The sequence below is a fragment of the Brachyistius frenatus genome, unplaced genomic scaffold (assembly GCF_029030835.1).
Source record: "Brachyistius frenatus isolate BFR_SWC_R1_liver_20210118 unplaced genomic scaffold, ASM2903083v1 Contig_192, whole genome shotgun sequence".
Taxonomy (NCBI): domain Eukaryota; kingdom Metazoa; phylum Chordata; class Actinopteri; family Embiotocidae; genus Brachyistius; species Brachyistius frenatus.
In genome coordinates, this window is record NW_027210791.1 from 344,934 (window position 1) to 371,135 (window position 26,202).

At 42.1% G+C, this 26,202-nt stretch overlaps 1 protein-coding gene across 5 annotated transcripts in view; it reads left to right on the top strand.

Moving 5' to 3' along the window:
* ptprfa (protein tyrosine phosphatase receptor type Fa) overlaps window positions 1-22,068 on the top strand; it is a 211,984-nt gene extending 189,916 nt beyond the window's left edge. For all 5 annotated transcript variants that reach the window (XM_069718469.1, XM_069718470.1, XM_069718471.1 and 2 more), the window contains 10 exons: window positions 488-663; window positions 3,231-3,350; window positions 5,116-5,270; window positions 6,516-6,801; window positions 9,925-10,103; window positions 13,197-13,323; window positions 14,390-14,515; window positions 16,588-16,742; window positions 19,103-19,238; window positions 21,636-22,068. In XM_069718469.1, coding sequence (XP_069574570.1) covers window positions 488-663; window positions 3,231-3,350; window positions 5,116-5,270; window positions 6,516-6,801; window positions 9,925-10,103; window positions 13,197-13,323; window positions 14,390-14,515; window positions 16,588-16,742; window positions 19,103-19,238; window positions 21,636-21,704 — 1,529 coding nt within the window. In that variant the 3' untranslated portion in view covers window positions 21,705-22,068. The remainder of the gene's footprint in view (window positions 1-487; window positions 664-3,230; window positions 3,351-5,115; window positions 5,271-6,515; window positions 6,802-9,924; window positions 10,104-13,196; window positions 13,324-14,389; window positions 14,516-16,587; window positions 16,743-19,102; window positions 19,239-21,635) is intronic.
* The last annotated feature ends 4,134 nt before the right edge of the window (window positions 22,069-26,202 follow it).

Below are 26,202 nucleotides of genomic sequence, written 5' to 3' on the forward strand. Positions count from 1 at the left end.
TGGCTCTGACTACTGGGACCTGATTAGCTACTGCAGCTAATGGGTTGTTTTTCATGATGTGGTGCCACAATTAAAAATCAGTAAGCCTTGCCTCCAGTGAAACGATTACATTAAATACAAATCTCACTAAAGGATGCTAAGGATAGAGTAAACTTCTGACAAACTGAGCAGGAGAAAGAAGGAGAAACAGGCAGATAGAGAGCAGCCATTGCTGACTGCTAAGCTAGTGGACCTGAAATAGCACATTAAGTATGAAGTTAGAAAGAGATTTTGCAACACAGGTGTTTGAATAGATCTGAAATTGGCCGCTGTCCACAGACATCTAGTGTTGTAGAGATAAGAAATATGATCTAACAGCTAATGTAACTGCAAAACGCAGTGTTTGCAACAGAAAGGGACACAAACACGCTTAAAGCGACATCAAAAGCTGTCAGTCCGGTCCTCGTCTGTTACTCACTAACTTTGTCTCACTTGTGCTTTGCTGCAGGAGTTTCAGGTAGCGACTACATAAATGCCAACTACATTGATGGCTACAGGAAACAGAATGCTTACATCGCCACACAAGGGCCGCTGCCGGAAACACTGAGTGACTTCTGGAGGATGGTGTGGGAGCAGAGGACCTGCACCATCGTCATGATGACCCGCCTCGAGGAGAAGTCACGGGTGAGCCTGATTGTTCCTGGCACAAAGCAGCAGGACACAATGCACCGGTCACAAAAGGGTGAGGGCCGATGCCGCAAAGGTGACGAAGAAGTGGATCCCAATGGGTAGCGCCTGGTGTCACATATGTTCCAGGAAGAACAGGGCATCATGTTGTAGCAAGGGTTGGTTCTCGTCTGAAGTGTCCATTGGCTAAGTGCTAGGGTTTAGTCCAAAGCTTCTCTCAATATGCTCTCTTCTCTGTGCTTGTATTCTTGTGGACTTATAAAACGTCACACATCAGTCACAGCCCAGATAATGTTCCCATTCAAAGTCCAATTTGAGCCAAGATATGGCTGCGGTTTGTGTTGTGAGATCTACTGCTCGCATCCAAACTGAGCCACCTACACCACACATCCCTTTTGAGTTGTCCAAACAAGACCAGCATGCCTGGTTGTAAGCTACATTAAAGCACCCTAAATGACAAACACACAGAGAGGACTGGTACAGAGACTTACAGTACAGGGTCAGTAAAAACCTGGATTTTTTTTGGGGGGGGGACAGTAAGCTGGTCCATTAAAGCGGCAGCACACTGATTTGTCCCATTTTCCTCGTTGTCCAGTACACCACGGACGATGAGCCGCTGCATTTATTAGCGTTTGCAACATAGCCTCTGTTAGCAGGAAAAGCTGTTTGCTTAATAACCTCAAAGAAACATTCAGAGTTTAGCATCTCATGTTATTTCTTTACTTGCCAGCAGCTGACTCTCGTTCTGGAAAGCAACATCTTGCCTCACTTCTATTTTGTCAAAACTTCCAGTTATGGTTGCGTTTACTGTCCTCTTCATTGTAAGAAGAGGCTGGCATATGCTACTTCCTCTTCCTCTCATGTTGGACGGAGGGCTGAAGAAGCCACAATCAACCGTGATGTCACCCACTGGTTTGGAAACTGTTGTTTGGAAACCTCGAGTTCCACATTTCAGCCATTATTTTAGTTTTTTGGAGCCAGAAGTGACCTTATGGCTGCTCCGACCTACATGTACAAAATGCGGCTGACATGTGCATCACACCTAGATCTACAAAAAAGTCTCTCTTTTGAAGTTGAATGGGAGTCTATGCAGTCAGAGTTTTTTTTATCCAACAGTGGCTGTTGATGGTATTGCACTTAACGTCACTTCTGCATTGGCTTCCCTTCTCAGACCCGGAGCTACGTCCACTTTTATATACAATCGATGGGGTTGAATGGACATCACAATGACTCTCTACTGCCTCTAGAGGTGCAGGGGGGTATTAAGAGACTCCACAGTGTAATGCAATACATAAACGTCTTTAACATAACATAAACATGCTATTTCTTCACATGTACAATACAAAATGTAATTTATGGAATATATTTCCTCTTAATGTCAAGTTAGATCAAGTCACTTATATATCATATATTGTTTTTAGTTAAGTTAGGGTTATCAGTGGTAGCAAAGGAGAAGTTCTAAGACCTAATTGATGAAATGGTGGATGCTTTGTGAAAAATTTCAGCTATAACTGATACTTTTTTAACAATGTTTGAAGTGAAAATGCAAACACAATGTTACAGTGATAACAGGCTTGCTTTTTGTGATTAAGGTACAAAGAATCACCTGAATGTGTGACTGTGACTCAAAGGTCCTATTACATTAACAACGTGGTAATTGATCCAAATGTTTACATTACATTTAATTTATCTGACTCTTTTATCCAAAGACTTACAATAAGTTCATTTCAACCATGAGGGTACAAAACCAGAACAACAGGAATCAAGAAAATACAATTTTCTTCCAGAAAGCCAAACTACAAAGTTCTATCAGTAAGTTCCATTTTAAGATACTAAAGTTCTACTGTTCAAGGTGAAGGAGGAAGAGGTGTGTTTTTAGTCTGTGGTGGAAGATGTTCAGAGTTTCTGCTGTCCTGATGTCGGTGGGAAGCTCATTCTACCATTTGGGAGCCAGGACAGCAAACAGTTGTGATTTTGTAGAGTGTTTAGCTCGCAGCGAGGGAGCAACAAGCTGATTAGCCTTAACTAAGTAGAGTAGAGTTTGACCTTAACCCTGATCTCTCCCTAAACTTAGCCAAGTTGTTTATGTGTCTGAACTTCACCAAACGCTCACCAGGATGTTTTCTCACAGGCAGGGATTTGTAACAAATTTGGGACACTGGCAAAAGATGTCCTGCTGATTAGCCAACACATCTAGTTGTTTTAAAGGGCAACAACTTATTTTGTTCTTGAATTTGGAAAACTGTTTGGTGTTGTTTCCTTGTTTGTAAAATCAAAGTCAACTTTTTAAGAGTCAACTGTTCAAGTTTGGACTCAAGGAAAACATAAGGAATACTCTGCTGCAGTTCCTAAATATCCAACACAATCTGTGGATGTGATTCGAAGTGGTCAGTATCTTCTCCAGAGGAGCTCCGTGTCAGATGGATGTATGGAGGACCAACCGGAGGAAGGGTAGCGTGCCAGAAAATGTTCTCTCTCTTTTTTCCCCCTTCTGTCCCCATGTCGTCAACACTTTGAATGAATAAATACCACTTGTGATATTGTTATTGTGTGTCTGTGTGCAGGTAAAGTGTGATCAGTACTGGCCGAGTCGAGGCACCGAAACATATGGGATGATTCAGGTGACCATGTTGGACAATGCCGAGTTGGCTACGTACAGCGTTCGAACATTCGCCCTCTACAAGGTGACGCCTTCATGTGTGTCGTATGTGTTGTATTGTGTGTGTGAAGTGTGATTGTTTGGCAGCAAAGCAGCTCATAACTCGCAGGGTAAGAAGAATTTGGCGGTTCTGAAACAGCTGGAAAAGGAGGCTATGTTTTTCATGCAGACCAGTGGAGAAGCATCACGACTCCGTATCTATAACTAAATACAGCAGCAGTCGTGTCAGGGTTTACAGGGTTAGAAGTTCAGCCCTGGACTTCTCTAGATTGGAGCGCCTGTATCATGCTCCCATGCTCACCCAACATGACAGGCACCCTGAGGGGGCTGGTGGGAAAGAGACAGACAAACTGTCAAAACTAGAGAGTTTTTTGATGGTCCACCGGCCCACTGATGAGGCCCACAGGGATTTACCTGATGGCCAGTACACTGCAGTGGAGCACTTAGGGACAGTTCATAGAGAGGAAACGGGTCCAGTACGATTGGAACATGTTAAAAAAGAGTGAACTATTGGCCTTGGTGGAGATCTGCGCTCTTAAAGTGCACCTCTGGTCACATATACGTGACGACACAGCGGATTCACAGTGAGAGGTTGGAAGCATCAGGTTCAACAGCCTGAGAGAACACAAAACATTCTTCCTCTTTGCTGTCATGATATTTTGATCTCTCGTACACTCATCTGGTTTCCAATATCATACCAGCATGGGACACGTTCACATATTTCACATCTAAAATTGAATGTTGTGTTATGGTGCTTGAATGGAGAAAATGTAAAAACTGTGTTTTGCTTAATATTATTAATAGAAGTTACTGAAAATGTCATGAATAATAGTGTATGTCACTCTATTACATTATTTTCATAGATTCAAATTGTCCTCATACATCAAGAACATTTGGGAAGCTTCTTATGGTTTTGAGTGCTGCTCTGAATGCATTCGTAATGTAAAGGAAGTAGAAGTTGCACCTGCAGCCACAAGGTGCTCGGAGAAAGAAAAGGTCTCCAAAGGTCGGAACTCCAGCGACAACAGCAGCATGTGGAACAACTCTCATGTTGGACTGACATGTTTCGGCTCGTGGCCTTCATCACGTGAAACACGTGTGATTAAAACAAAGTAAAAAAAAAATCCAAAAAGTTTAAAAAATGATGGATACAAACACACACATGTAACAGCCAATGGTCCAGTGTTATATAAATACTTCAAAACATATACAGAGTGTACAGAAAACACATACGATGGACTTTTTTTAAAAACTTGTTTAGGATAACTTTGTCCTTAAATGGAGTATTTTACTTCTGTTTTAAAGTGTATATAGAAGTGTGTGATGGGCCCGCCCATACCAACTTGAGTGACACCCCACCAGTAGACCTCTCCAGTCTATGGCCCAGTTATGGTGTCAACCATGTCCCTCAATGAATCCAACCCACCTCAGGTGCCCTATTGGCTGTTATGTGTGTAAGTTTCTATATGATTGGTTGTCCATCATTTTGTTTACCTTTTGGATTTTTTTAAATGTGTCTTAAACCCCCCCACCCCCCTGTCTGAGTGTTTGGTGCATGGCGTCTCTTGTTGACCCTGATGAAGGCCACAAGCCAAAACGCGTTAGTCTAACAATGAAGTTGTTCCACATGCTGCAAATGTTGCTGGATTTCTGACCTTTGCATTGGAAGTGTACAAATGTTAAGTTTTTAAATGGACCGGTCAGATGATTGATGGCTACATAATCGTGTCATGGAGTTTACAGTGTGCTTACAGTCATTTTCACGGATTTCTGTACCTGCGCTCTAACAGAATGGCTCACCTGAGAAGAGAGAGGTTCGACAGTTCCAGTTTATGGTCTGGCCTGACCATGGAGTGCCTGAGTATCCCACCCCGATCCTGGCCTTTCTACGCAGAGTCACAACCTGTAACCCCCCAGATGCTGGACCCATGGTGGTTCACTGCAGGTAAACCGTCTAATGCATGAGAACCCCTCAGTGTGTCTGAAAGAAAGGGTTTGTGAGATGATCTGATGTCGTCTGAAAATTCCTCCCAATGACATCCAACACTCGTTGTATCTCTCTAAAACAGGCAGAGCAACAATCAGCCGTCTTTTACACAGCGGCTGGTCAGGAGAGTGGAAGTAGACCAATTTGAACATTTTCAGGCTCTTCACACAGAATCACAGGCACCTAGAATCCATTAGCATCCATTTAAAAACATATTATTGTGAGGCTTGAATACTATAGGCTTTTATTCTCCAAACATAACACTTTTTCTTTTAAACCAGAAACTTAAATTGTTTTTCTCATCCGTCCACAAAATAATTTTCAGACAGTCTTCTGGCTCGTCCGCATGATTTTAGACAAACTACAGATGGGCAGCAATGATCTTTTTAGAGGACAGCGACCTTGTAATCGTGTCATGCACATCTTTTGTTGTTCGGTGTCCTCGTAATAGTGGACTCAAGAACATTAAAATTAGCCAATTAGCTGCTTCGAAGCTACCCTGGGTTCAACTGGAGGACTGTTACGTTCCTGGAGGGATCTTTGTTGGTTAACCTCTGCTGGGGAGGGTAACAATGGTCTTGAATTTGTTCCAACTGTACATAATCGAGCTGACTGTGGACACTGCAGAGATGGTTTTGTTACCTGTTTCAGGCTGGTGAGCACCAACAACCCTCAAATACATTTTGTTTGTTCGTGCAATGACAAACTGCCACAAGCATGTGCTGGGAACATCAGACTTTGACAGCTCTTTAAATATATCAGGGTTCACACCCACACACTCATTATTATCCCATAGAAAGCACCTGACTTTAATGTCAGCTTCAAATTCATTGCTAATCCCAGAGGTTTACATCCTTCTTTTCAACCACAGATATGTAATATTGGACCCTTTCCTGAATAAATAGATGACCAAGTATAACATGTTCATCTAATTTGTTTAAGTGGGCTCTCTTTATCTATGTTTAGGACTTGTGTGGAAAACCTGTGATGTTTTAGGTGATATTTATGTAGAAATATAGAAGAATCCGAAGGATTCACAAACTCTCAAGCACTGTTTGTGGAAGTATTAAGTGCAGACAGTGAAATTAGATTTCTACAGTCTGACAGCAGCAGGTGCCTTCGCAGCGCTACCTAACAGGATGAGTTGGTATGTTGTCATGACAAGAAACTGCTGTGTGGTGTTGTGTGTTTGTGATCCGTCAGCGCCGGTGTGGGCCGGACGGGCTGCTTCATCGTGATCGCAGCCATGCTGGAGAGGATCAAACACGAGAAGTCAGTGGACATATACGGTCATGTGACATGTATGCGATCTGAGAGGAACTACATGGTGCAGACGGAGGATCAGTACATCTTCATCCATGAGGCGCTGCTGGAAGCTGCAACATGCGGCAACACGGAAGTCCCGGCCCGCAACCTGTACGCCCACATCCAGAAGCTCAGCCAGACCCCTGCTGGAGAGACCGGCACGGCCATGGAGCTGGAGTTCAAGGTGAGGTCAGCTGTAATGTGACCACGTGTACCCTCTCACTGTCCTTTAGGGTGGACCACTGGGGAGAGTTTTATAATAGTCTAACCCAGAGGCTCCCAGACTGTTTCTGTCATCACAAATTCCCGCTGACATGTCCAAGACTGAAAAAGGGCAGGCGGGTTTTCTTTGACGGGCTGTGAATTCATCCCTGGAGGGTCGGAGTGAAACCACAGAGCTCTGTTGGGACCTTCTAAGGCGTCTGAGGACAAACGTTAAGTTCAAATTACCTGAACCAATCGCATCGCGGTTCTCCACACACCCGCTCACAGCACAATGAAAACACACAAGTTTCTCACAACAACACAGTCATCACTTCCCTCCACTCCCACACACCAGATTTGGCTCCCTGCTGCTTCTTTCGGTCACCAAAATATTTGTCACAAACTCTGATAAAGTTTCAGGTGCGTAAAACATCGTGGATGCACCCACAACACTGCTCACAAAAACGTGTGTAAGTCAGGAACTGATGACGATCAAGAGATCAAATCTTGACCCGCTACGTATCAGGGTTTTATCTTTCAGTCTCTAAACTTTTTGATCCATTCTCATACCAAGCCATTTAAAATGTATGTTACATATACCAACTGGAGACTCTACTCAGTAGCATACAAATGTGAATATGGTTTAAATCAGATACTGGCTACTGGATTTGATCCTCTGTTAGGAAAGGAGACAGTCCGGGCCTACATTTATGTCTACTGGACATAAGTTGGTAAATTAATGTGTTGTAATTTACGGGTGTCGGGGCTTCTGTCTTTTTATTTTGTCTTTTAAATTACACATGAATTTACTAAAAGCACAGTTTTCTATTAGCATTCAAACCCAGGATGTATTAGCAGATCTGTGTGAAACTGGAGACTGTGAACAGTCACAATACCCTCCATGCAAACAGAATGTGATCCGTATCAGGCGATCCATGCACACCCATCGAACACAGGAACCTCCTCCACAGTGAAAATGATCAGATCTGTGAAGTTTAATCTATGCTTTTATGATGTGGAGGAAACAAATACCTAAATGAGTCAAGAAATGTCAATTACACATTCAATTGCATTGACAGAACACAGAGTGTGTTTTTTGTGCCTTTCTGTTGTGTGTTTACACTGAACGATGCTACCACACAGACAGTGAGGCAAGGACGGTTTCTTTATCTTTTAGATGTGCATCTTGTACTTCCTTAATCATTTTTGCGAACCTGACTCTCAGGAGCCTCGCAGACATCACAACGCTCAACTGTAGTACTAATTACATCCGTGATGCTTCATTACAGAAATTAATTACATTAAAACCGTTCATCAATTGTCTGCAAGTACAGATTTAATTGCATCTACTGCAGACAAGAAGCCTTTAACTCCAGATATATAATTCTAACATTCCATTTTTAATTCAGTTCAATTTTATCTATGTAGTGCCAAATCACAACACAAGTCATCTCGGGGCACTTTACATAGTTTGGTCAAAAGGTTACCGAATTTTAAAGAGAAACTCCACACATTTGAACAATTCCCACACGAGCAACGGTGGCGGGAACATTTCCTTTGAACAGACTCAGATGATGGAAGCCGTCTGCTTTGAGTGGAGCGAGAAGAATCCGTGTTTGTTATGTTGTTGAGCAAGAAAGCAACGAGAGAGGAAGGATTTTCACTTTCAGCTTGCGTAAGAGAGCTGAATTCCCTCTGGGAGGAGGGGCAGCAGCTTATCTACTGAGCTTGTGACGACGGGCCATGGGGGGGGGGGAGGTCCACCACCAAACCGGCAGCAGACAGATAAGGTCCTGCTCAGTGAGGTGTGGCTTTACACGGGATGAGCTGCAGCATTCCTCCATCTCTGACTGCTCACTGCAGTGAGCGACATCACTCCTTTAAGCATCACTCTCTGTTGGGGGGAGGGGGGGGGGGTCCCACAGGTAATTTATCCACTGCAACAAACAACTGCATTCCACCACTCACCATAAATGTATAATGTGAACTGATTGGGTCCTGGTGGTTCAGGCTGTGAACTACAACCTTATTTACAAACATGAAATACATCATAAAGTTCTGATAGAAGGATCATTAAAATGAGGAGCAGTGAGCAAAGATGTCTCCTTTGGTTAAATGCCGGGCTGTGTTCATGTGTTACTTGCATATTTTATATACGCGTTCATTTGCATTTAGAGGAGAAGCAACATCCGGTCAAAGTAGTCACTCGAGATGCATAATGATGCAAGTGTGGACTGTCGTATGTCGAGCTGGCTGCCATAAAAGAGAGGAGGACGACGTTTAAAACGCAAGCGTAATGTTCAAAATTTGTTAAACCGTTGGGATTATTTTAGTTTATGGAGGAGGATGAAACAACATGTGTGAAATGCATTCACTACACTACAGCATGCTGAGCAGTGACATCCCTTCGTGAGTGAAACATCCATAATTTGTCTTAATTACCTACGTTTTGGTGATGAAGAAATCAGTTAGAAATAAACAAATAATCTGTTGTTTAAATCACTTGTCTGCATGACAGCCTGTAGTTTTGTAGACTGTCCACATTCAGATTGAATAGGCTTTGTCCAGTGTCGTGGACCACTGTGTCTACTTAACGTTTGTTATCCCACTGTAGGAAAGACATCATGAGACATTGGCTCTGTTTTTAACTGTCAATCAGCAGTGGTGTTCAACCAATCCACGACTGATGCATGTTACATGTCCCCGTGCTGCAACATTTGAATGGACTGTCAACCATTTTTTTGTATTCAAGAGTTTTATTCTCCTCATGTGGATCTGTCTTCTTCAGCTCGGGTTGCCCACTAATCCAAAAGTTGGTGGTTCGATCACATGGGTGTGACCATTTATACTGCAACATCAGGCATTTATTTGAATTCATTGATCAAAAATGATGATGTTAAAGTGCACCAATGATCATGTTAGCTCCTTCAGCCTTTTAACAACCTTGTTCAAACACCTCCCTCCACCAGCACTAGTTGTATGAGCACTCTAAAAGATCATAGACGCACCGTAGCGCTGGAGGGTGTAGTGAAGTCACCTCTAAGATGAGGACCGGGGATGTGAGGAGCATCGCTGACACCCCCGTCCTTCCCTCTGACTGCAGAAACTGGCCAACTCTAAAGCACATACCTCAAGATTCATCAGTGCCAACCTGCCGTGCAACAAGTTCAAGAACCGCTTGGTGAATATTCTGCCTTTTGAGTCTAGCCGCGTCTGCCTGCAGCCGGTCCGAGGGGTGGAGGGGTCCGACTACATCAACGCCAGCTTCATCGACGGATACAGGTGAGTGCACACAGATCATAGGAACAGAGGAAGCAGAGGGTAGTCTGAAAAATCTGTCTAAGGATATTACAAATACTGGAAGTTGGACCTTTTCTCCTTTTTACAAGTTGACATGGAGTAACAGCCTTTCATTGCCTTCCATCCTTTAGTTATGTCAGTTGGCAAAACAAATTGGTTGTATTGACAGGCCTGTTAATTCTGCCCCGTTTTCCCATTTAGTTTTAAATGTATAGTCGGTTGGATGTCGGTGACACACCAGAGGGATGAAGTGATCACGCCTACACTCCTCTAGTGTCTGTGTCCTCGACACACTGTCACTCATGGGCTTCATGAGACAGCAGTCAATTTTTACCTTTGTACACTTATTACTTACTTTATTATTATTACGATTTAATGAATGAAAACTACATCGCAGAACAATTTAGTATTTATCAAGCAGCAACCAACATTGATGTCATCCGTTGGTTTGTGAACGGCTATCATGAAGCCCAGAGTTCATATTTTGGCTATCGCCATCTTGCTTGTTTGGAGCCAGAGGTGACCAAATTTGGACGAGCTGCCTGTCAATCAAACAGACACGCCCCCAAAACCAGGTCTTCTTGAATCTTCTTTTCTAATGAATGAGGGATTATTTTCAGATGGACCTCCAGAAAACTAATAAGAAGGAGTGACTTTAGCTAACAACACCGAGATAACTGATGGACACATTTTATTCACTTTGGATTTGATGAGAGAAGTTGAATGGGAGTCTATGGAGCCGGAGGCTTTTTGGAGCCGACCTCTAGTGGCACTCTCTGGTATTGCAGTTTAAGGCACTTCCGTGCATGTGTGTGTGTGTATTAAGATCATGCACACAATGTGTTTTATCTCACAGACAAATCTACAGTAAATTGTATTAAACCTGGAAGGTGTAATTGTCCTACAATGTTAGTGATCTTTTTTTTTTTTTCTTTTTTTTTTATGTCTTATGTTTGTTTGTCTGTTTGTGTCAGTGTGATAGCTAAATAAAGGTCGTCTGTTTTATTTGCTAATGCAACTGTACATACTTGACATCAGCACTGATGTTGTCATCTGTCAGATAAACAGCTTAAACTGGTTTCTCAGACCCTTTATGTAAATCTAAAGACTAATTGAGAATACTTCCCAGTGCAGTAAGTGAGTGCAGTGAGTAAAGCAGAGGCAAATGAATCAGGATTTCCTCTTTTATTTCCAAGGTGGGTTTATCTGGGTTTTGGCTGCCAGGACCTAATGAAGTCCCCTGGGCTCCCCATCCTGAGGGAGGATGTGGTGGGAGGCAGGGTCAGCATATAATCCCTTTCTAATTCCTGTACCAGTAATTAAAAGTGGAGTGAGCTACAAGGAGCTGCAGCACTCTCTGTGTTCAGGCTATAAATTGCACAGCATGGAATAGGACAGATTAAGGTGAGGCGGATAGACTGGAAACTTGACATAAAAGTGTTCGTAGCTTTCAGCTCTGAAAAATGAGGCAGATGCAGAAGATCCATCAACTGCAATACCAGCGAGTGCCACTAGAGGTCGGCTCCAAAAAGCCTCCGGCTCCATAGACTCCCATTCAACTTCTCTCATCAAATCCAAAGTGAATAAAATGTGTCCATCAGTTATCTCGGTGTTGTTAGCTAAAGTCACTCCTTCTTCTTAGTTTTCTGGAGGTCCATCTGAAAATAATCCCTCATTCATTAGAAAAGAAGATTCAAGAAGACCTGTTTTTGGGGGCGTGTCTGTTTGATTGACAGGCCTGTGGTGCAGTTACTTTCTACTATCTGCAGGCGGGACTTAGTATCTTCAGATTTCCAATCAGATGCAGTCAGTTCCACCTCTCACCCCAATATGTGACCAATATTAATACAAATATGTATCATTAATCTGTCATCTTTTACAGCTTTTCTCTTTTTTGGTTTGACCCTTGTTTATATCAATGTTTATAGATTTCTATTATAATTAGTAAATAATCAGAACCATAATTTGAAGGTGACCAAGCTGAAAATTGATGCCTGAAATATTGTTAATAAACATTTGCACATGAGCGCACATGAACTGTAAAACCACTACTGTAGTAAATACAGTGGATACAAAGTAGAAGTAGACAAAGTACTATTTCAGCAGGTTGGAAATCCATTATTACGTCATCTATATCCACCTATTGAGCATTTTGATTCTAAGTATAAAAGATTTGTCTACTCTCTACTAGAAAGCTGTCATTTGATAATACAACATTCATTTTTCTCATTCTCCAGGGCCATATGTGACATCAGCCTTACGTGGCCCACAATATAAAGAATAGACTGATATACTGTTGGGAGAATAAAACCAGCCTTTTCTTCAAACACAGCAGACTGATGGAGAAGCATTTGGGTAGAACTTGTCTGTGTGCTCATTAGACTGCAGTTTTAATATCTGACATGAAACAAAGTCAGGCTCACCTGCTGCTTGTTAACGTGCCTCAGTCCTTCAGCAGTGACAGAGGAGCTGCAGGTCCTGCTAAATACTGCAGCTCGTGTTGTTTATATATTGTTTGATGCATTATGAAGTTTTTAGATAATAGTTCCAGTGCTTGTAAATCTGAGAGCAGCAAACATGCAGCCAAAAACAATAAAGCCTCCAACCGTCACTGGCACACAAACACGACACAGCCCTGATGTAGAGAACAGAAGCACACAAGGCTTCTGAGGTGACCCAAAGCCCTTTGCTGCATGCTACAACGCTGCCCCCTAGTGGCTGAGTCCTGTACCTACTCTGATGAATCAGCCAGGCGGAGCAGCTGGGGAGGCATCTGTCCTTCTAACAGTGCTGTTAAAAACGGTCTGTGTTCAAGTAAAACCATTTAAATATCAGCGCACTCGTTAGCCAGCAGCTGACTCAGCAGATTCACTTTAAGTCGGTGTGTAAAACACCTGAACGGATCATTCAACAGTTGGAGGACATCACTGATGACTGTGGAAAGAGACGGTCCTCTGCAGAGTGAGACATTCTTCTGTGGAGTGAGACGGTCCTTTGTAGAGTGAGACAGTCCTCTGTTCACCTGGACTGCAGCTCTGAGGAGTAAACACAAACGTGTCTCTGTTCCATCTGCAGGCAGCAGAAAGCATACATGGCCACCCAGGGACCGTTAGCTGAGACCACAGAGGACTTCTGGAGGATGTTATGGGAGCACAACTCCACCATTGTAGTCATGCTCACCAAACTCCGAGAGATGGGACGGGTAACATCAACATCATTTTTATTGATTTCATGTCATTGAGTATTAACCACTATTACATCAGTCTGAATACAGTTTATGCCTTGAATCATATCAAAAGTAGGAAATCTTGTTTTTGCATTTTCTACTCTTTTGATAGCAAGCAGAGCTATTTAAATGTCAGAATAAAGATTATGCTGATTTCCTGAGAAAAAAAAGGCACAATATGTTAATTACTACAAATTATACATTGTCTATATTGGACATTAAGTATCAAATGTTTATGGAATTGCATTTAACAATGAAAGTAAGACAACAGTTTCTCCAGGTGAAACAAAATAATCCTGAAGAAAGTGAGACATATTGTAAGTATCCTACATACTAGTAGTTTTCAAAACTCGTTTTAGGTTATAGTTTGGTTTGGTTAACTTTAAATTATACTATTTCATATTTCATTGTTTTTCCTTCTTTCTGTCGGAGGTTTTTTTTTCCTGTTAAAAGAGAGTTTTTCCTTCCTTCTGTTGGAGGTTTCTTCCTGTTAAAAGAGAGTTTTTTCCTTCCTTCTGTTGGAGGTTTTCTTCCTGTTAAAACTGACTTTTTCCTTCCCTCAAATTGATTGTTTCTTCCTGTTAAAAGAGAGTTTTTCCTTCTTTCTGCTGGAGGTTTCTTCCTCTTCAAAGGGAGTTTTTCCTTCTTTCTGTTGGAGGTTTCTTTCTCTTCAAAGGGAGTTTTTCTTTCCCTCTGTCAGAGGTTTCTTCCTGATAAAAGGGAATTTTTCCTTCCTTCTGTTGGAGGTTTCTTCTTTTAAGAATTGAATTGCTTTTATAACTTGCATTAATTTCATATTAACTTATCCACAAATTGTGGTAGAGATTCTGCCATATGAATGTTTTTGATCTCTTAACACAAAGGGTCCCGCCAGCCCTGTAATTTGATAAAAAGAACTTCCTCCTTGAAAGATAGCTGGAAGAAGGAAAAACTCCCCTCAATAAACAAACTCTGCTACCTGTCCCTTAACGGTGATTTCACGACATGAATCAGTTGCCTAAGTAGCCCACGTTGTGATGCATCGCCTCTCTCCGTTGTTTAGGAGAAGTGCCATCAGTACTGGCCTGCTGAGCGCTCTGCACGCTACCAGTACTTCGTTGTGGACCCCATGGCTGAGTACAACATGCCGCAGTACATCCTGAGAGAGTTCAAAGTCACAGACGCCCGGGTAGGTTCTCTCCAGTGGGAAACTGGGAGAGGGAGGATTTTGTACTGTGTGCTCCCCACACAGAGTTTGATGCTGTCAAAGAACAAAAGGTCAGAGGTCATGGCCGACACCATGTGAAATTGATTGTTTCTTCCTTCTCAATCTTCACTTGTGGAGACACGAGCGAGTATATGAGAGAAGCTATATCATAACTCACTGCAATCTTAGACCTACTGGACATATAAATAACATTGTACATATTTAAATACAGATTTTATATTTTCTGATTTATTATCCTGAATTTCTTCTCATGTGAAACTGAGGGTTTTGTGCACTGATTAGGAAAAAGTTGAACCTAAAATATTGATGTTAAACGATGTAAAACATTCACACTAATAATTATAATAATTATAATAACAAATCAAATTCAAGAATGTCAGTAAATGCAAACTAGAATTTAAGTAAGTAAGTAAAGTTTATTTAATTTCACAGGTATAAAATCACAAAGTGCTTCACATCAATAAAGCAGCATATGAAGCTGAACAGTTAAAATCACAGCAAAAACAACAATCAAACGACGTCACAAGAACAAGAGCAACATTCTTAACACTAGTGGAGAAATAGGTCATTAAAAAGTCAAATAAAACGAAGAGTTATATAGACGTGCTAATCACGAGTCGATAGATCGCAGTGAGGCTTGTTGAGGGACAGCCAGTAATATTTGATCAGCTGACTGAAGTCCCTCCACTGTACCCAAGTGCTCCGTAGCAACTGTATTACTGTATTAAGTTTGAGCAGGTCCATGTGTGTCCCAGGGGATTTGCCGGGTCCCTGGACTATGACATGGGCCCAATCCCAATATATCCACCCTCACAGACTCACAGACTTTGAGGTCGAACCTGGTAAGTCTCCCACTGTCACATCATCGAGTCTGTGAAGGCTCTCTGGAGACATTTTGAGCCCTTTAAACAGCCTTTGCGCAAGTCTGCATTTCTGCCTTCTTAGCTCTCATGAACTTAAAACAGTCAAACACTGTTGGGACCGGGCCACGGAGTTATCATAGTTCCAGATTTGATGAACTGTTCTGGCATCTGCTGGATGTTAAGATGTATGGCATTCAGTAGGCCAAATATCCTGCAGCTCACAAACCGCCCCGTGTTTTGGGTGTTTGCCAGAATTGATCATGCTCTTCCTCCAACCTTCTACCAAGTGGGTAGTTTCTCTTTAACTCTGCTGATGAACATTCAAACCAAGAAAAAAACAGACCTCACCAAAAATATAAGCTTGGCAGAGGTAATGGAAGTGAGGTTCTGTAATCCTGCTTACAAACAGGCAAAAACTTCAACTGAAGTCACCACGGAGCTGTAAAATCCGACTGACAGCTGATCATCTGGGAAAGGTTGTTCCTTATTTCCACACTCCACACATTTCCAGTGCGAGTGATGAAGGCACAGGCGATACTGCACTGGTTGATGTACAGTTTTCTTTCCTGCTCTGCTACCATTCTTCATGCAGCTGTGACGTGTGTTGGGGCTTTGCTCTGCAACATGGGACACCAGTGGAAAAAACAGTCCTTGGTCTCATTTAGCCTACGTAACCTGCAGAAAAACAACAAAGAAGAGAAAGGAAAAGGGAAGTTTTGTTTCTGTTAGAAATTAATTGAAAAAATAAAATCTGGTTGAAAAGTCCCCTCGACCTTAAGCCCATATGTGCTGGTGTTGGATGGATGGAGCTAAGAAGAACTGGAACATTACAACTGGAGGAAAAAACTTCATACTTTATATACTTTTCGCTGGAGAGAATCTGGGTGGAGCTATATAACACATTTTTTTAACTACAGCACTTACGGTAAACAGAATATAAGCTTAGAGTCAAACACGTTTTATGCTCTGTGAAATGCTGAGACCATTTGAAGGATCTAACTTCAGTACTCAGAACATTTTGATTTGAGACACTGATTTCTCTTAAGAAGAAACTCAGCTAATGTGATGGACAACGTGCAGGAGAAAAGTAACAGTAGTAACAGTACAGGAAGGCTGTCGGGGAGCGAATCTCTCATCATATCTGTTTCCGTTTTCCCGCTTCTTCATAAGGACGGTCAGTCACGGACCATCAGGCAGTTTCAGTTCACTGACTGGCCGGAGCAAGGAGTGCCGAAAACAGGGGAGGGATTCATCGACTTCATCGGCCAAGTCCATAAAACTAAAGAGCAGTTTGGACAGGACGGACCAATCACTGTGCACTGCAGGTAACTGCGTGTGTGTGTGTGTGTGTGTGTGTGTGTGTGTGTGTGTGTGTGTGTGTGTGTGTGTGTGTGTGTGTGTGTGTGTGTGTGTGTGTGTGTGTGTGTGTGTGTGTGTGTGTGTGTGTGTGTGTGTGTGTGTTGCTTGTTTACTGTGTTTACTGGTTAAAGGAACCTCTGGTTGTGACTAGTTAGAGATTTTCATGGAAGGGGGAGTAGCTCACAGTCCGGGTCCCTTTCACTGTACAAACGCTTCACATCCTCAGATTTGTTGGTAATCCAATTTTCTTTAGACTCAAGTTTTTTGATGGTCACAGAGCTGGATTTTAACCAAAGCAGATCACCATGGTAACGCTACTCCAGGGCAGAGACAGCTCGATTACTAACAAATCAGATCAGTAGAAATTCAGAGTCATAATTTTTACAGGATTAAACCGGGAGCTTTGGGTTTATCACTCTACAGCTGCACTCCAGTCCTCAAACATACACAAAGTATAACTTTTTGACCAGAAGAAGTGGTTGGATCACCGAGCACTGCTCATTAGCTGGTGACTACCGCCTGTACAGTGAGCCACGGTGGAGAGTCATGAATGATCAGAGACAGAGGTCCTCGGAGCTGGTCCAGAGTGTGGTGGCCTGAGAACTGGCATTAATTCACCTTTCACCATGACAGTGATGTGAAGCGTGCGTCAAGACGATGCTGGAGGGTCTTCACGACAAGCCTTTGTCCTTGAAAGCCCAAACTTGAACCCCAAAGAGCATCTGTTGGAGAAACCTGAAGACTGCAGCTCCCAGATGCTTCCATCCACTCTGGAAAAGCTCATCAGGAAGAATGGCCTAAAAAAAATCCAGGTGTACAAAGCTTGAAGCTGTTTGAATGTTTTACAGCTTTATGCCCATTGTACCTGTCTGACAGAAAAAAAAACTCTGTACCGCATCTATAGCCATGCTGGTAATAGCCATAGCCAGAAGTAAATTGGAGGCCCCCCTCTACAGACATGAAAATGTTAGTCAATCCCGTTCTCCTGGACTCAATATCGCAGGAACACCTTGAGAGGACTTCTTCAAACTTGGCAAAAAGCTTCTCTTGGTACGAAGGACGACCTGACCATGTTGGTGGTCAAAGGTGACTCTGACCTCAACTCAAGTCTTTCCAATTATTCTGAACGTAATATCTCAATGAACGCCTTGAGGGAACTTCTTCAAACTTGGCATAAATATTCAGTTGGACTAAAGCATGAAGTGAGGAGGTCAGAAGTCAAGGCCAACATGATCTCACGTCCGTCCGATCCGCCCACTCCGTTCTCGTGAATGTGATATGTAAGGAACGCCTTGAGGGAATTTCTTCAAATTTGGCACCGACATTTGCTTGGACTCAAAGATGAACTGATTAGGATTTGGTTGTCATGTTTGTGGCCATAACTCAATAATTCATACATGAATTACAACAACATTTCACACAAATTTCTAAGAGGATAAAATGATTCTTCTTCTTTTCTGTCCCGTTATTCAGCACCATAACTGAGGAGCAGAAGATTGTGACCATATTTGACATTTATAACAGATACTAAATTGGTGACATTACTGGATGTCCGTATTCTGTGATGTCAGGATTGAGGTTGTGTGTGAACCATCTGCATTTTTTGAATTTATAGCTTCTTTGCAGCAACATCTATTTGAGTTTTGACAGATATGCATGTAAAGTACTACTTAAGTGGTTAGTGGAGGTAAACAACTGCTGAGTTAGTTACTGCAGCTAAATATGTTCTATTTAATATTGTATTTTCTAACTTTTTCTGTAATTGCATTGCTAAAATTATGATAATTGGTCTGGTTTTAACGGGTATTCAAAATATAATGTACAAGTAAATGTTTGTATTTGAATATTTCCCAAATTACTTTGTTGCAAAAGAAAAACAAACATCTTATTATAAGATCCAGTCCAATAAATCAACATGACAAATTGCAGCCCCAAAACTGATCACAGTTGAATCAACATCTCTTTCACACAATGTTTCCTGAAGGTAGAACTTGATGCTACACTGTTGTTTTAGTTTATCTGACCATCTACACGGGTTTGTGTTTCATTTATATTCAGTTTGAACATCCATTTCTTCATTTTCATTCTCGTTCAAATGTCAGCAGATTGTAACAGTTCATTTTACCAGATCAGTTGGGTTAACTTGTGAAAACCCTTTGGAGATTTTCTGAAGTTCTGATTTTATCCCGACATGACTTCACAGAACAGAAGTAGCTATAAATGGTGAAATGGTTTCAGGTTTCTGTTTTCTAGCGTGATGTCATTTTTTGTTTGCGATGAACTGGGGGAATGGTAATAAGAGTGTAATAATGTGTGTGTCCACCAGTGCCGGTGTTGGGCGGACAGGTGTTTTTATCACCCTGAGCATCGTCCTGGAGAGGATGAGGTACGAGGGAGTCGTCGACCTCTTCCAAACCATCAAGACTCTCCGAACTCAGAGGCCAGCCATGGTGCAGACTGAGGTATCTGTTTGTCAAATCTCCTCTCCGTCCTGTCTGTGTCAGCTCTGATACTATAAACAGGAAACATATTGGCCCGTCACAATGTTATATTATCATTTATAACATTACAGGATTCTAATTACTTCAAACACTGTGTTACGTTCCCCGACTGATGTCTAGTGGGGGCGGGGAGTAACAATGTAAATAAACTAGGGAAAAAAGATCACGGGCAACGAATGGATAAACAAAAGTGATTTATTAACAATAAATCAAACAAACATATAAGGCACAAACTTAAAACTGCTTTTCAAAAGGGGAAAAGCAACACTACAGCAATGCTTAATCTACCACAATAAACAATCTAGCTAAATGGTCACCTACCAACACACTGGCACACACCCCTACACACACCCCTACACACACCCCTACACACACCCCTACACACACCCCTACACACACACCTACGCACCTACACACACACACACACACGTACACACACCTACACATCTACACACACACACCTACACACCTACACACACATACACACACCTACACACACACACACACCTACGCACCTACACACACACACACACGTACACACACACCTACACATCTACACACACACACACACCTACACACACACACACATACACACACCTACACACACACACACCCTACACACATACCTACGCACCTACACACACACACACACACATACACACACACCTACACGCCTACACACACACACACACACACACACGTACACACACACACCTACACACACACTTACACATCTACACACACACACCTACACACACACACACCTACACACACACACCTACACACGCACACCTCCACACACCTCACACACACACACACACACACACACACACACACACACACACACACACACACACACACACACACACACACACACACACACACACACCTACACATACACACCTACAAACACACCTACACTCCTCCACACACACCTCCACACACACACACACACACACACACACACACACACACACACACACACACACACACACACACACACACACACACACACACACACACCTACACACACACACACACACACACACACACACACACACACACACACACACACACACACACACACATACACACACACACACACACACACACACACACACACCTCCACACACACACACATACACACACACACACACACACACACACACACACACACACACACACACACACACACACACACACACACACACACACACACACACACACACACACACACACACACACACACACACACACACACACACACACACACACACACACACACACACACACACACACACACACACACACACACACACACACACACACACACACACACACACACACACACACACACACACACACACACACACACACACACACACACACACACACACACACACACACACACACACACACACACACACACACACACACACACACACACACACACACACACACACACACACACACACACACACATACACACACACACACACACACACACACACACACACACACACACACACACACACACACACACACACACACACACACACACACACACACACACACACACACACACACACACACACACACACACACACACACACACACACACACACACACACACACACACACACACACACACACACACACACACTCACACACATACACACACACACACACACACACACACACACACACACACACACACACACACACACACACACACACACACACACACACACACACACACACACACACACACACACACACACACACACACACACACACACACACACACACACACACACACACACACACACACACACACACACACACACACACACACACACACACACACACACACACACACACACACACACACACACACACACACACACACACACACACACACACACACACACACACACACACACCTACACGCGCACACACACACACAGACACACAATATTTGACTTGAAATGACTGATAAAGTTGCTCTATGTTTGCTGAATATGTAGAAAACAACTTTGCCACAAAGGTGATATGACACAGTGTTGATTCTGGTCTCTGCTCCCTCCAAGTAACCAAAGCATCACTTTTATATATATATATATATATATATATATATATATATATATATATAGGGAATAATATACTGATATCACATCCCATTATGAGATAACAACAGTTCTCTTGTTCACTTTGTCTGCGGCTGCAGACCTGCAAAAGAAAACCTGCAGACTTCGCTGAAATGTCTCAATACTTTAAATTACAACTTTATTATTACTTCAGTTTTGGCTTAGCACTCACAAAATGAATCAACTATTATTTTATTTTTTTGTCTTTTAGGAACAGTACCAACTGTGCTACCGGGCTGCACTAGAGTACCTGGGAAGCTTTGATCACTATGCAACATAACCCCACCTGGAAAGACACCCTCAGAAGAGCCATGTCCACTCAACTGCATCAGTCCCTGCAGCCTGATGAGGAGGCTACGAGGAAGACTGATGAGGAGATGACCACCACAGGAGCCAGTTGAGGTTGAAGGACAAAGGAGAAGGGACGTGACCTCCTCCTGGACTGGTATCGTGACTCTGCAAAAGATCCCACACCAATACTTCCCAGAATCCCACCCTAACAGACTCATATTGTAGTCATGCCTGATTCTAACTCCCCAATATCTGCCTCTTCTCTATAGCAAAAACTATTTTTTTGGGCTATTTTCATTTATATTCATAATTACTTTGTTGTTATGCATATTAAAACATTATTTTATAATCACTTTAACTGGTTATTGTATGTCTTGATGGGTCTTTTCTTAATTTGCTTATCATTTTTTCATCATTTTGAAGGGTCATGTATTTTCAGCATGCTCTGAGGTGTTAAGACTGGAGGTTATATACTCACAGCTGCTTATCATTTTATTTTGTGCCATAGATATGATAATCTATTGTTACTCATTTGGTCTTATTTAGGGAGAAACGTCTCGACATCCAACAGAACGATGAGGAATTTTACCAAACAGATCAAATAAGCACATAAGGGTTGGGAACTGCAGTATGAGATAAACCAATGGTTATAATTGTGCAAATACTATTCACATCTGAATAACTGCTAGAATGTACAGAGTTTATTGTCTTTAACTAATTTTCTCAAAGCCTTTAGAGATCTGGAGATCTCCAACAAAATGAATATGAAGCTCTTGGAAAAGGTTGCGTGCACCATAATTCACACTGTGGTTGCACTCTCAGCTCGGACTCAGGTAGGCTAAACACAGACAGCCTGCTCATTCGATTTTTTTTTTTGTGAAATAAGTATGATGCCAAATCCACGTCATGCAATATGCATGAATAAAGAAAAGAGATCCTTTCTGAAGGAAGAACTTCAGCCTCATCATGTTTTTCTGTTGAGTAGTCCAACACTCAGTGCTGCACCATAACCAGATGGGTTTTGTTGCTTAAACTTGAAGGATTAAACCGGATTCAGTCCATATTTTTATTGTTGTAAGGAAATCCCATGAAAAGACCAAAAATCTAAAACGTGCTCGTCTGCGACCTCCCTCAGCACCAGCTGAATATATCAATACTTAAGAATGGCTCATGAAGATTTATTTTCAATTGTAAAAAATGTAAAAGTGTATTTTGGAGGGAGTATACTCTGCTGTGGATTATTGGGGATTATTGAATATTTGGGGCAGCAGGACAGTGTATGAGTCAAAATAAAAGTGTGAGTTCAAGGTGATGAAAGAACAATGTGTTTCCATCGTTTTAGTCTACAACTATACTCTATGGCACAGGAATAATATGTATCAGGCTTTGGATACACTCACAGTATACGTCAGGGGTCTCCAACACAGCTCGTGAACCACCAGTAGCCCGGGACCTTGTTCTGAGTAGATCGAGGAAGGATCCAACAGTACGCAGTGTTTCCTGCCCAGGTATACTGATGTCTGCCCAAGTATTCTTGGCGAACCATTGTAGCATTTTTAATATATTAATTTTTTAACCTGTCCGAGAGGACGATTGCATCAATGCGATGGATTAACGAGTGGACGATCTCCCCTCCTCCCTCCCTCTCTGTTGCTCCGCGCTGCTTCAGTGCAGCAGAGGTGGAGCTCCGCCCACAGTGAGACACACAGAGATCAGAGGACAGAAACACAGCTGAGGTGGAGCTCTGCCCACAGTGAGACACACAGAGATCAGAGGACAGAAACACAGCTGCCCACAGTGAGACACAGAGATCAGAGGACAGAAACACAGCTGAGGTGGAGCTCTGCCCACAGTGAGACACACAGAGATCAGAGGACAGAAACACAGCTGAGGTGGAGCTCTGCCCACAGTGAGACACACAGAGATCAGAGGACAGAAACACAGCAGAGGTGGAGCTCCGCCCACAGTGAGACAGAGATCAGAGGACAGAAACACAACAGAGGTGGAGCTTCGCCCACAGTGAGACACAGAGATCAGAGGACAGAAACACAGCAGAGGTGGAGCTCCGCCCACAGTGAGACACAGAGATCAGAGGACAGAAACACAGCAGAGACTCTCATGCTGAGCTGGAAACAAACGGCTGCTCAGAAATGAGGTCAATACTATAAATACAATATTACAGGGGGGCGGAGCTATGAAGAGTGTCTGTCACTGAGAGAGTGAGAGATCGAAGTTACACTGCAGGTCGGCTGAACGCTGTAACTTTTCAAATTAAAAGCCTTCTGGTTTGACACAGGGTTCAGCCCGAGCAGCAACCAGTAGTGACGTCACCTGTTGGTTTGTGAACGTAATGAAGTTCGGAATTTGAATTTGATTTGCTAGTTCAGAGCGGTTCGGAGCAGGAAGTGACCATATTTGGACGAGCTGGGGGAGGAGCCAGTGGTGGATCTGACTGATCTGATTGGAAACCTGACGATACTACGTCCCGCCCACCGATAGCTGTAATCTGACTGCACCACAGGCCTGTCAATCAAACAGACCACTTGAAAACTAATAAGAAGGAGTGACTTTAGCTAACAACACTGATATAACTCTTAGAAAAAATGTGACTTTGTTTTTGATGAGAGAAGTTGAATGGGAGTCTATGGAGCCGGAGGCTTTTTGGAGCTGACCTCTAGTGGCACTCGCTGGTATTGCAGCTTAAGCACATTTTTCAGACCAGCAAGCGATGTCCACTTTTACATTCAGTCAAATCAGTGGTCCAGCCATATGCTAGGTTTTGACTTAGACATGTTCTTCTTTCAGGAGGGGGGGCCCTTCCTTTCTCCAAACGAAGGTTAAACACTGGATTTTATTAGTTAAATCTTATATTAGAACAATGTACTTGACACTTTTTAAACCAGTTTGGCCACACAAGAGTTGCGTGCACGGCAGTATGCATTTAGGGAACATCTGTGTAATTGTAGATAGAGATAAAAAAAAAAAAACACCTCCACCCACCTCCTTAATTGAAACTTTAGAGAAATGCATACAGTAAAAAAAACATGCTGTTGAATTTAAGCTCTTGTGATACAAAATGTGTGTGAAGAATATTAAATTGTTTTTGTTCACATAAAAGAAGCTTATTCAGCTGGTTTGGGAGGAGCTGAGCTGTGTGAATAAATGTTACGAAACATGAGTTGCTCTCGGACACTTTTATTTTGTCAAACTAGCTCTCAGGGGCAAAAAGGCTGCAGACCCCTGGTCCACAGTTTACTGTTGCTTTGGTTCTGCACATGGGATTTTTTTGACAGAGAAAAATGTTTGCATTCGCCTAATGATGATTTTAAATCATCACAGTTTACATCTGAAATTTTAAAGCATGAAAGATGATCTTGGAAGAAATGTACTGTAGGTGTTGGAGGTCACTATTGGATTATTTTGGAGAAAAAAAACACATACACAAAGTATGAAGGACCAGCTCAACAAAACCAACTAAACATATTTTCTCATTACAATTTGGCTGAAAAAAGTGAAAGCGTTTTTTTGAAGGTTTTTTACTTGAAGTTGGCGTCACCGAGCTGAACATGCTGAGTTTAACCTCTTCTAACATGCTGTTTGGTTTTTGGTTCGCATACTCATTTCACCACATTTTCTGATATTCTGTTTGTACAAAATCAGCCCAGTTGTGGTGAAGCAGACTAAATCTGGACATCTGGATACCATGACATCATATACAGTATGTACTGTATATGGGCTTAACTTATAAACAGGTATACTGGCTCCCCATTCTTAATACATTACAACGCAAGTATTTAATCACTGTGTTGCAGATTGACAGACTTTGAACTCAGTGGTGGATCTCTGAGGTTTTCACAGGATGACAGAGTGAGCTGGTTTTGGATGAAGTGACCCATGTAAAGGATTCATTTCACATATTTTTGCTGTCTGGGGTTCTATTTGTTGTATACACAATCTGTTTTCTAATTGTTAATAAAAATGTCTTGAAAACCTTGATGTGAATAAAGTTGAATTATTGATTTTTACCATGAAAGCGGTGATTTATTTCAATAAATGAAAAATAATGGTAAACAAACATTTCCTCCTCTTTCATTTCACTTCCTGTTTACTTCCTGTCCAGCTGTGTTTCAGATTACCAGTGTTTCAAATTTATGAAAAAATGTGCATGAGTGAATATTCACCAAAGTAAATTTATCTTATCGGGAGTATCAAAAGTAAAAGTACTTAGTGATGTAAGGAACATTCTAATTTTAAAACTGGCTTTGCTTATTAATAAGTAGTTCATAAGAAATATTTCAGAATTGTGAATGCTTATACAAATTTTATCTGTTAAGTACAGTGTGAATTACTGGCAAATAAATGTAACAGTGACATAAAAATATAAAAATGAAAATCAAATCAAGAGACGGCACATCAGAACGTACTCAATGACGGTGACAGTGTCTCCACCACTGATGCTCTTCAGAGTTATCTTCTTTATATTTAAT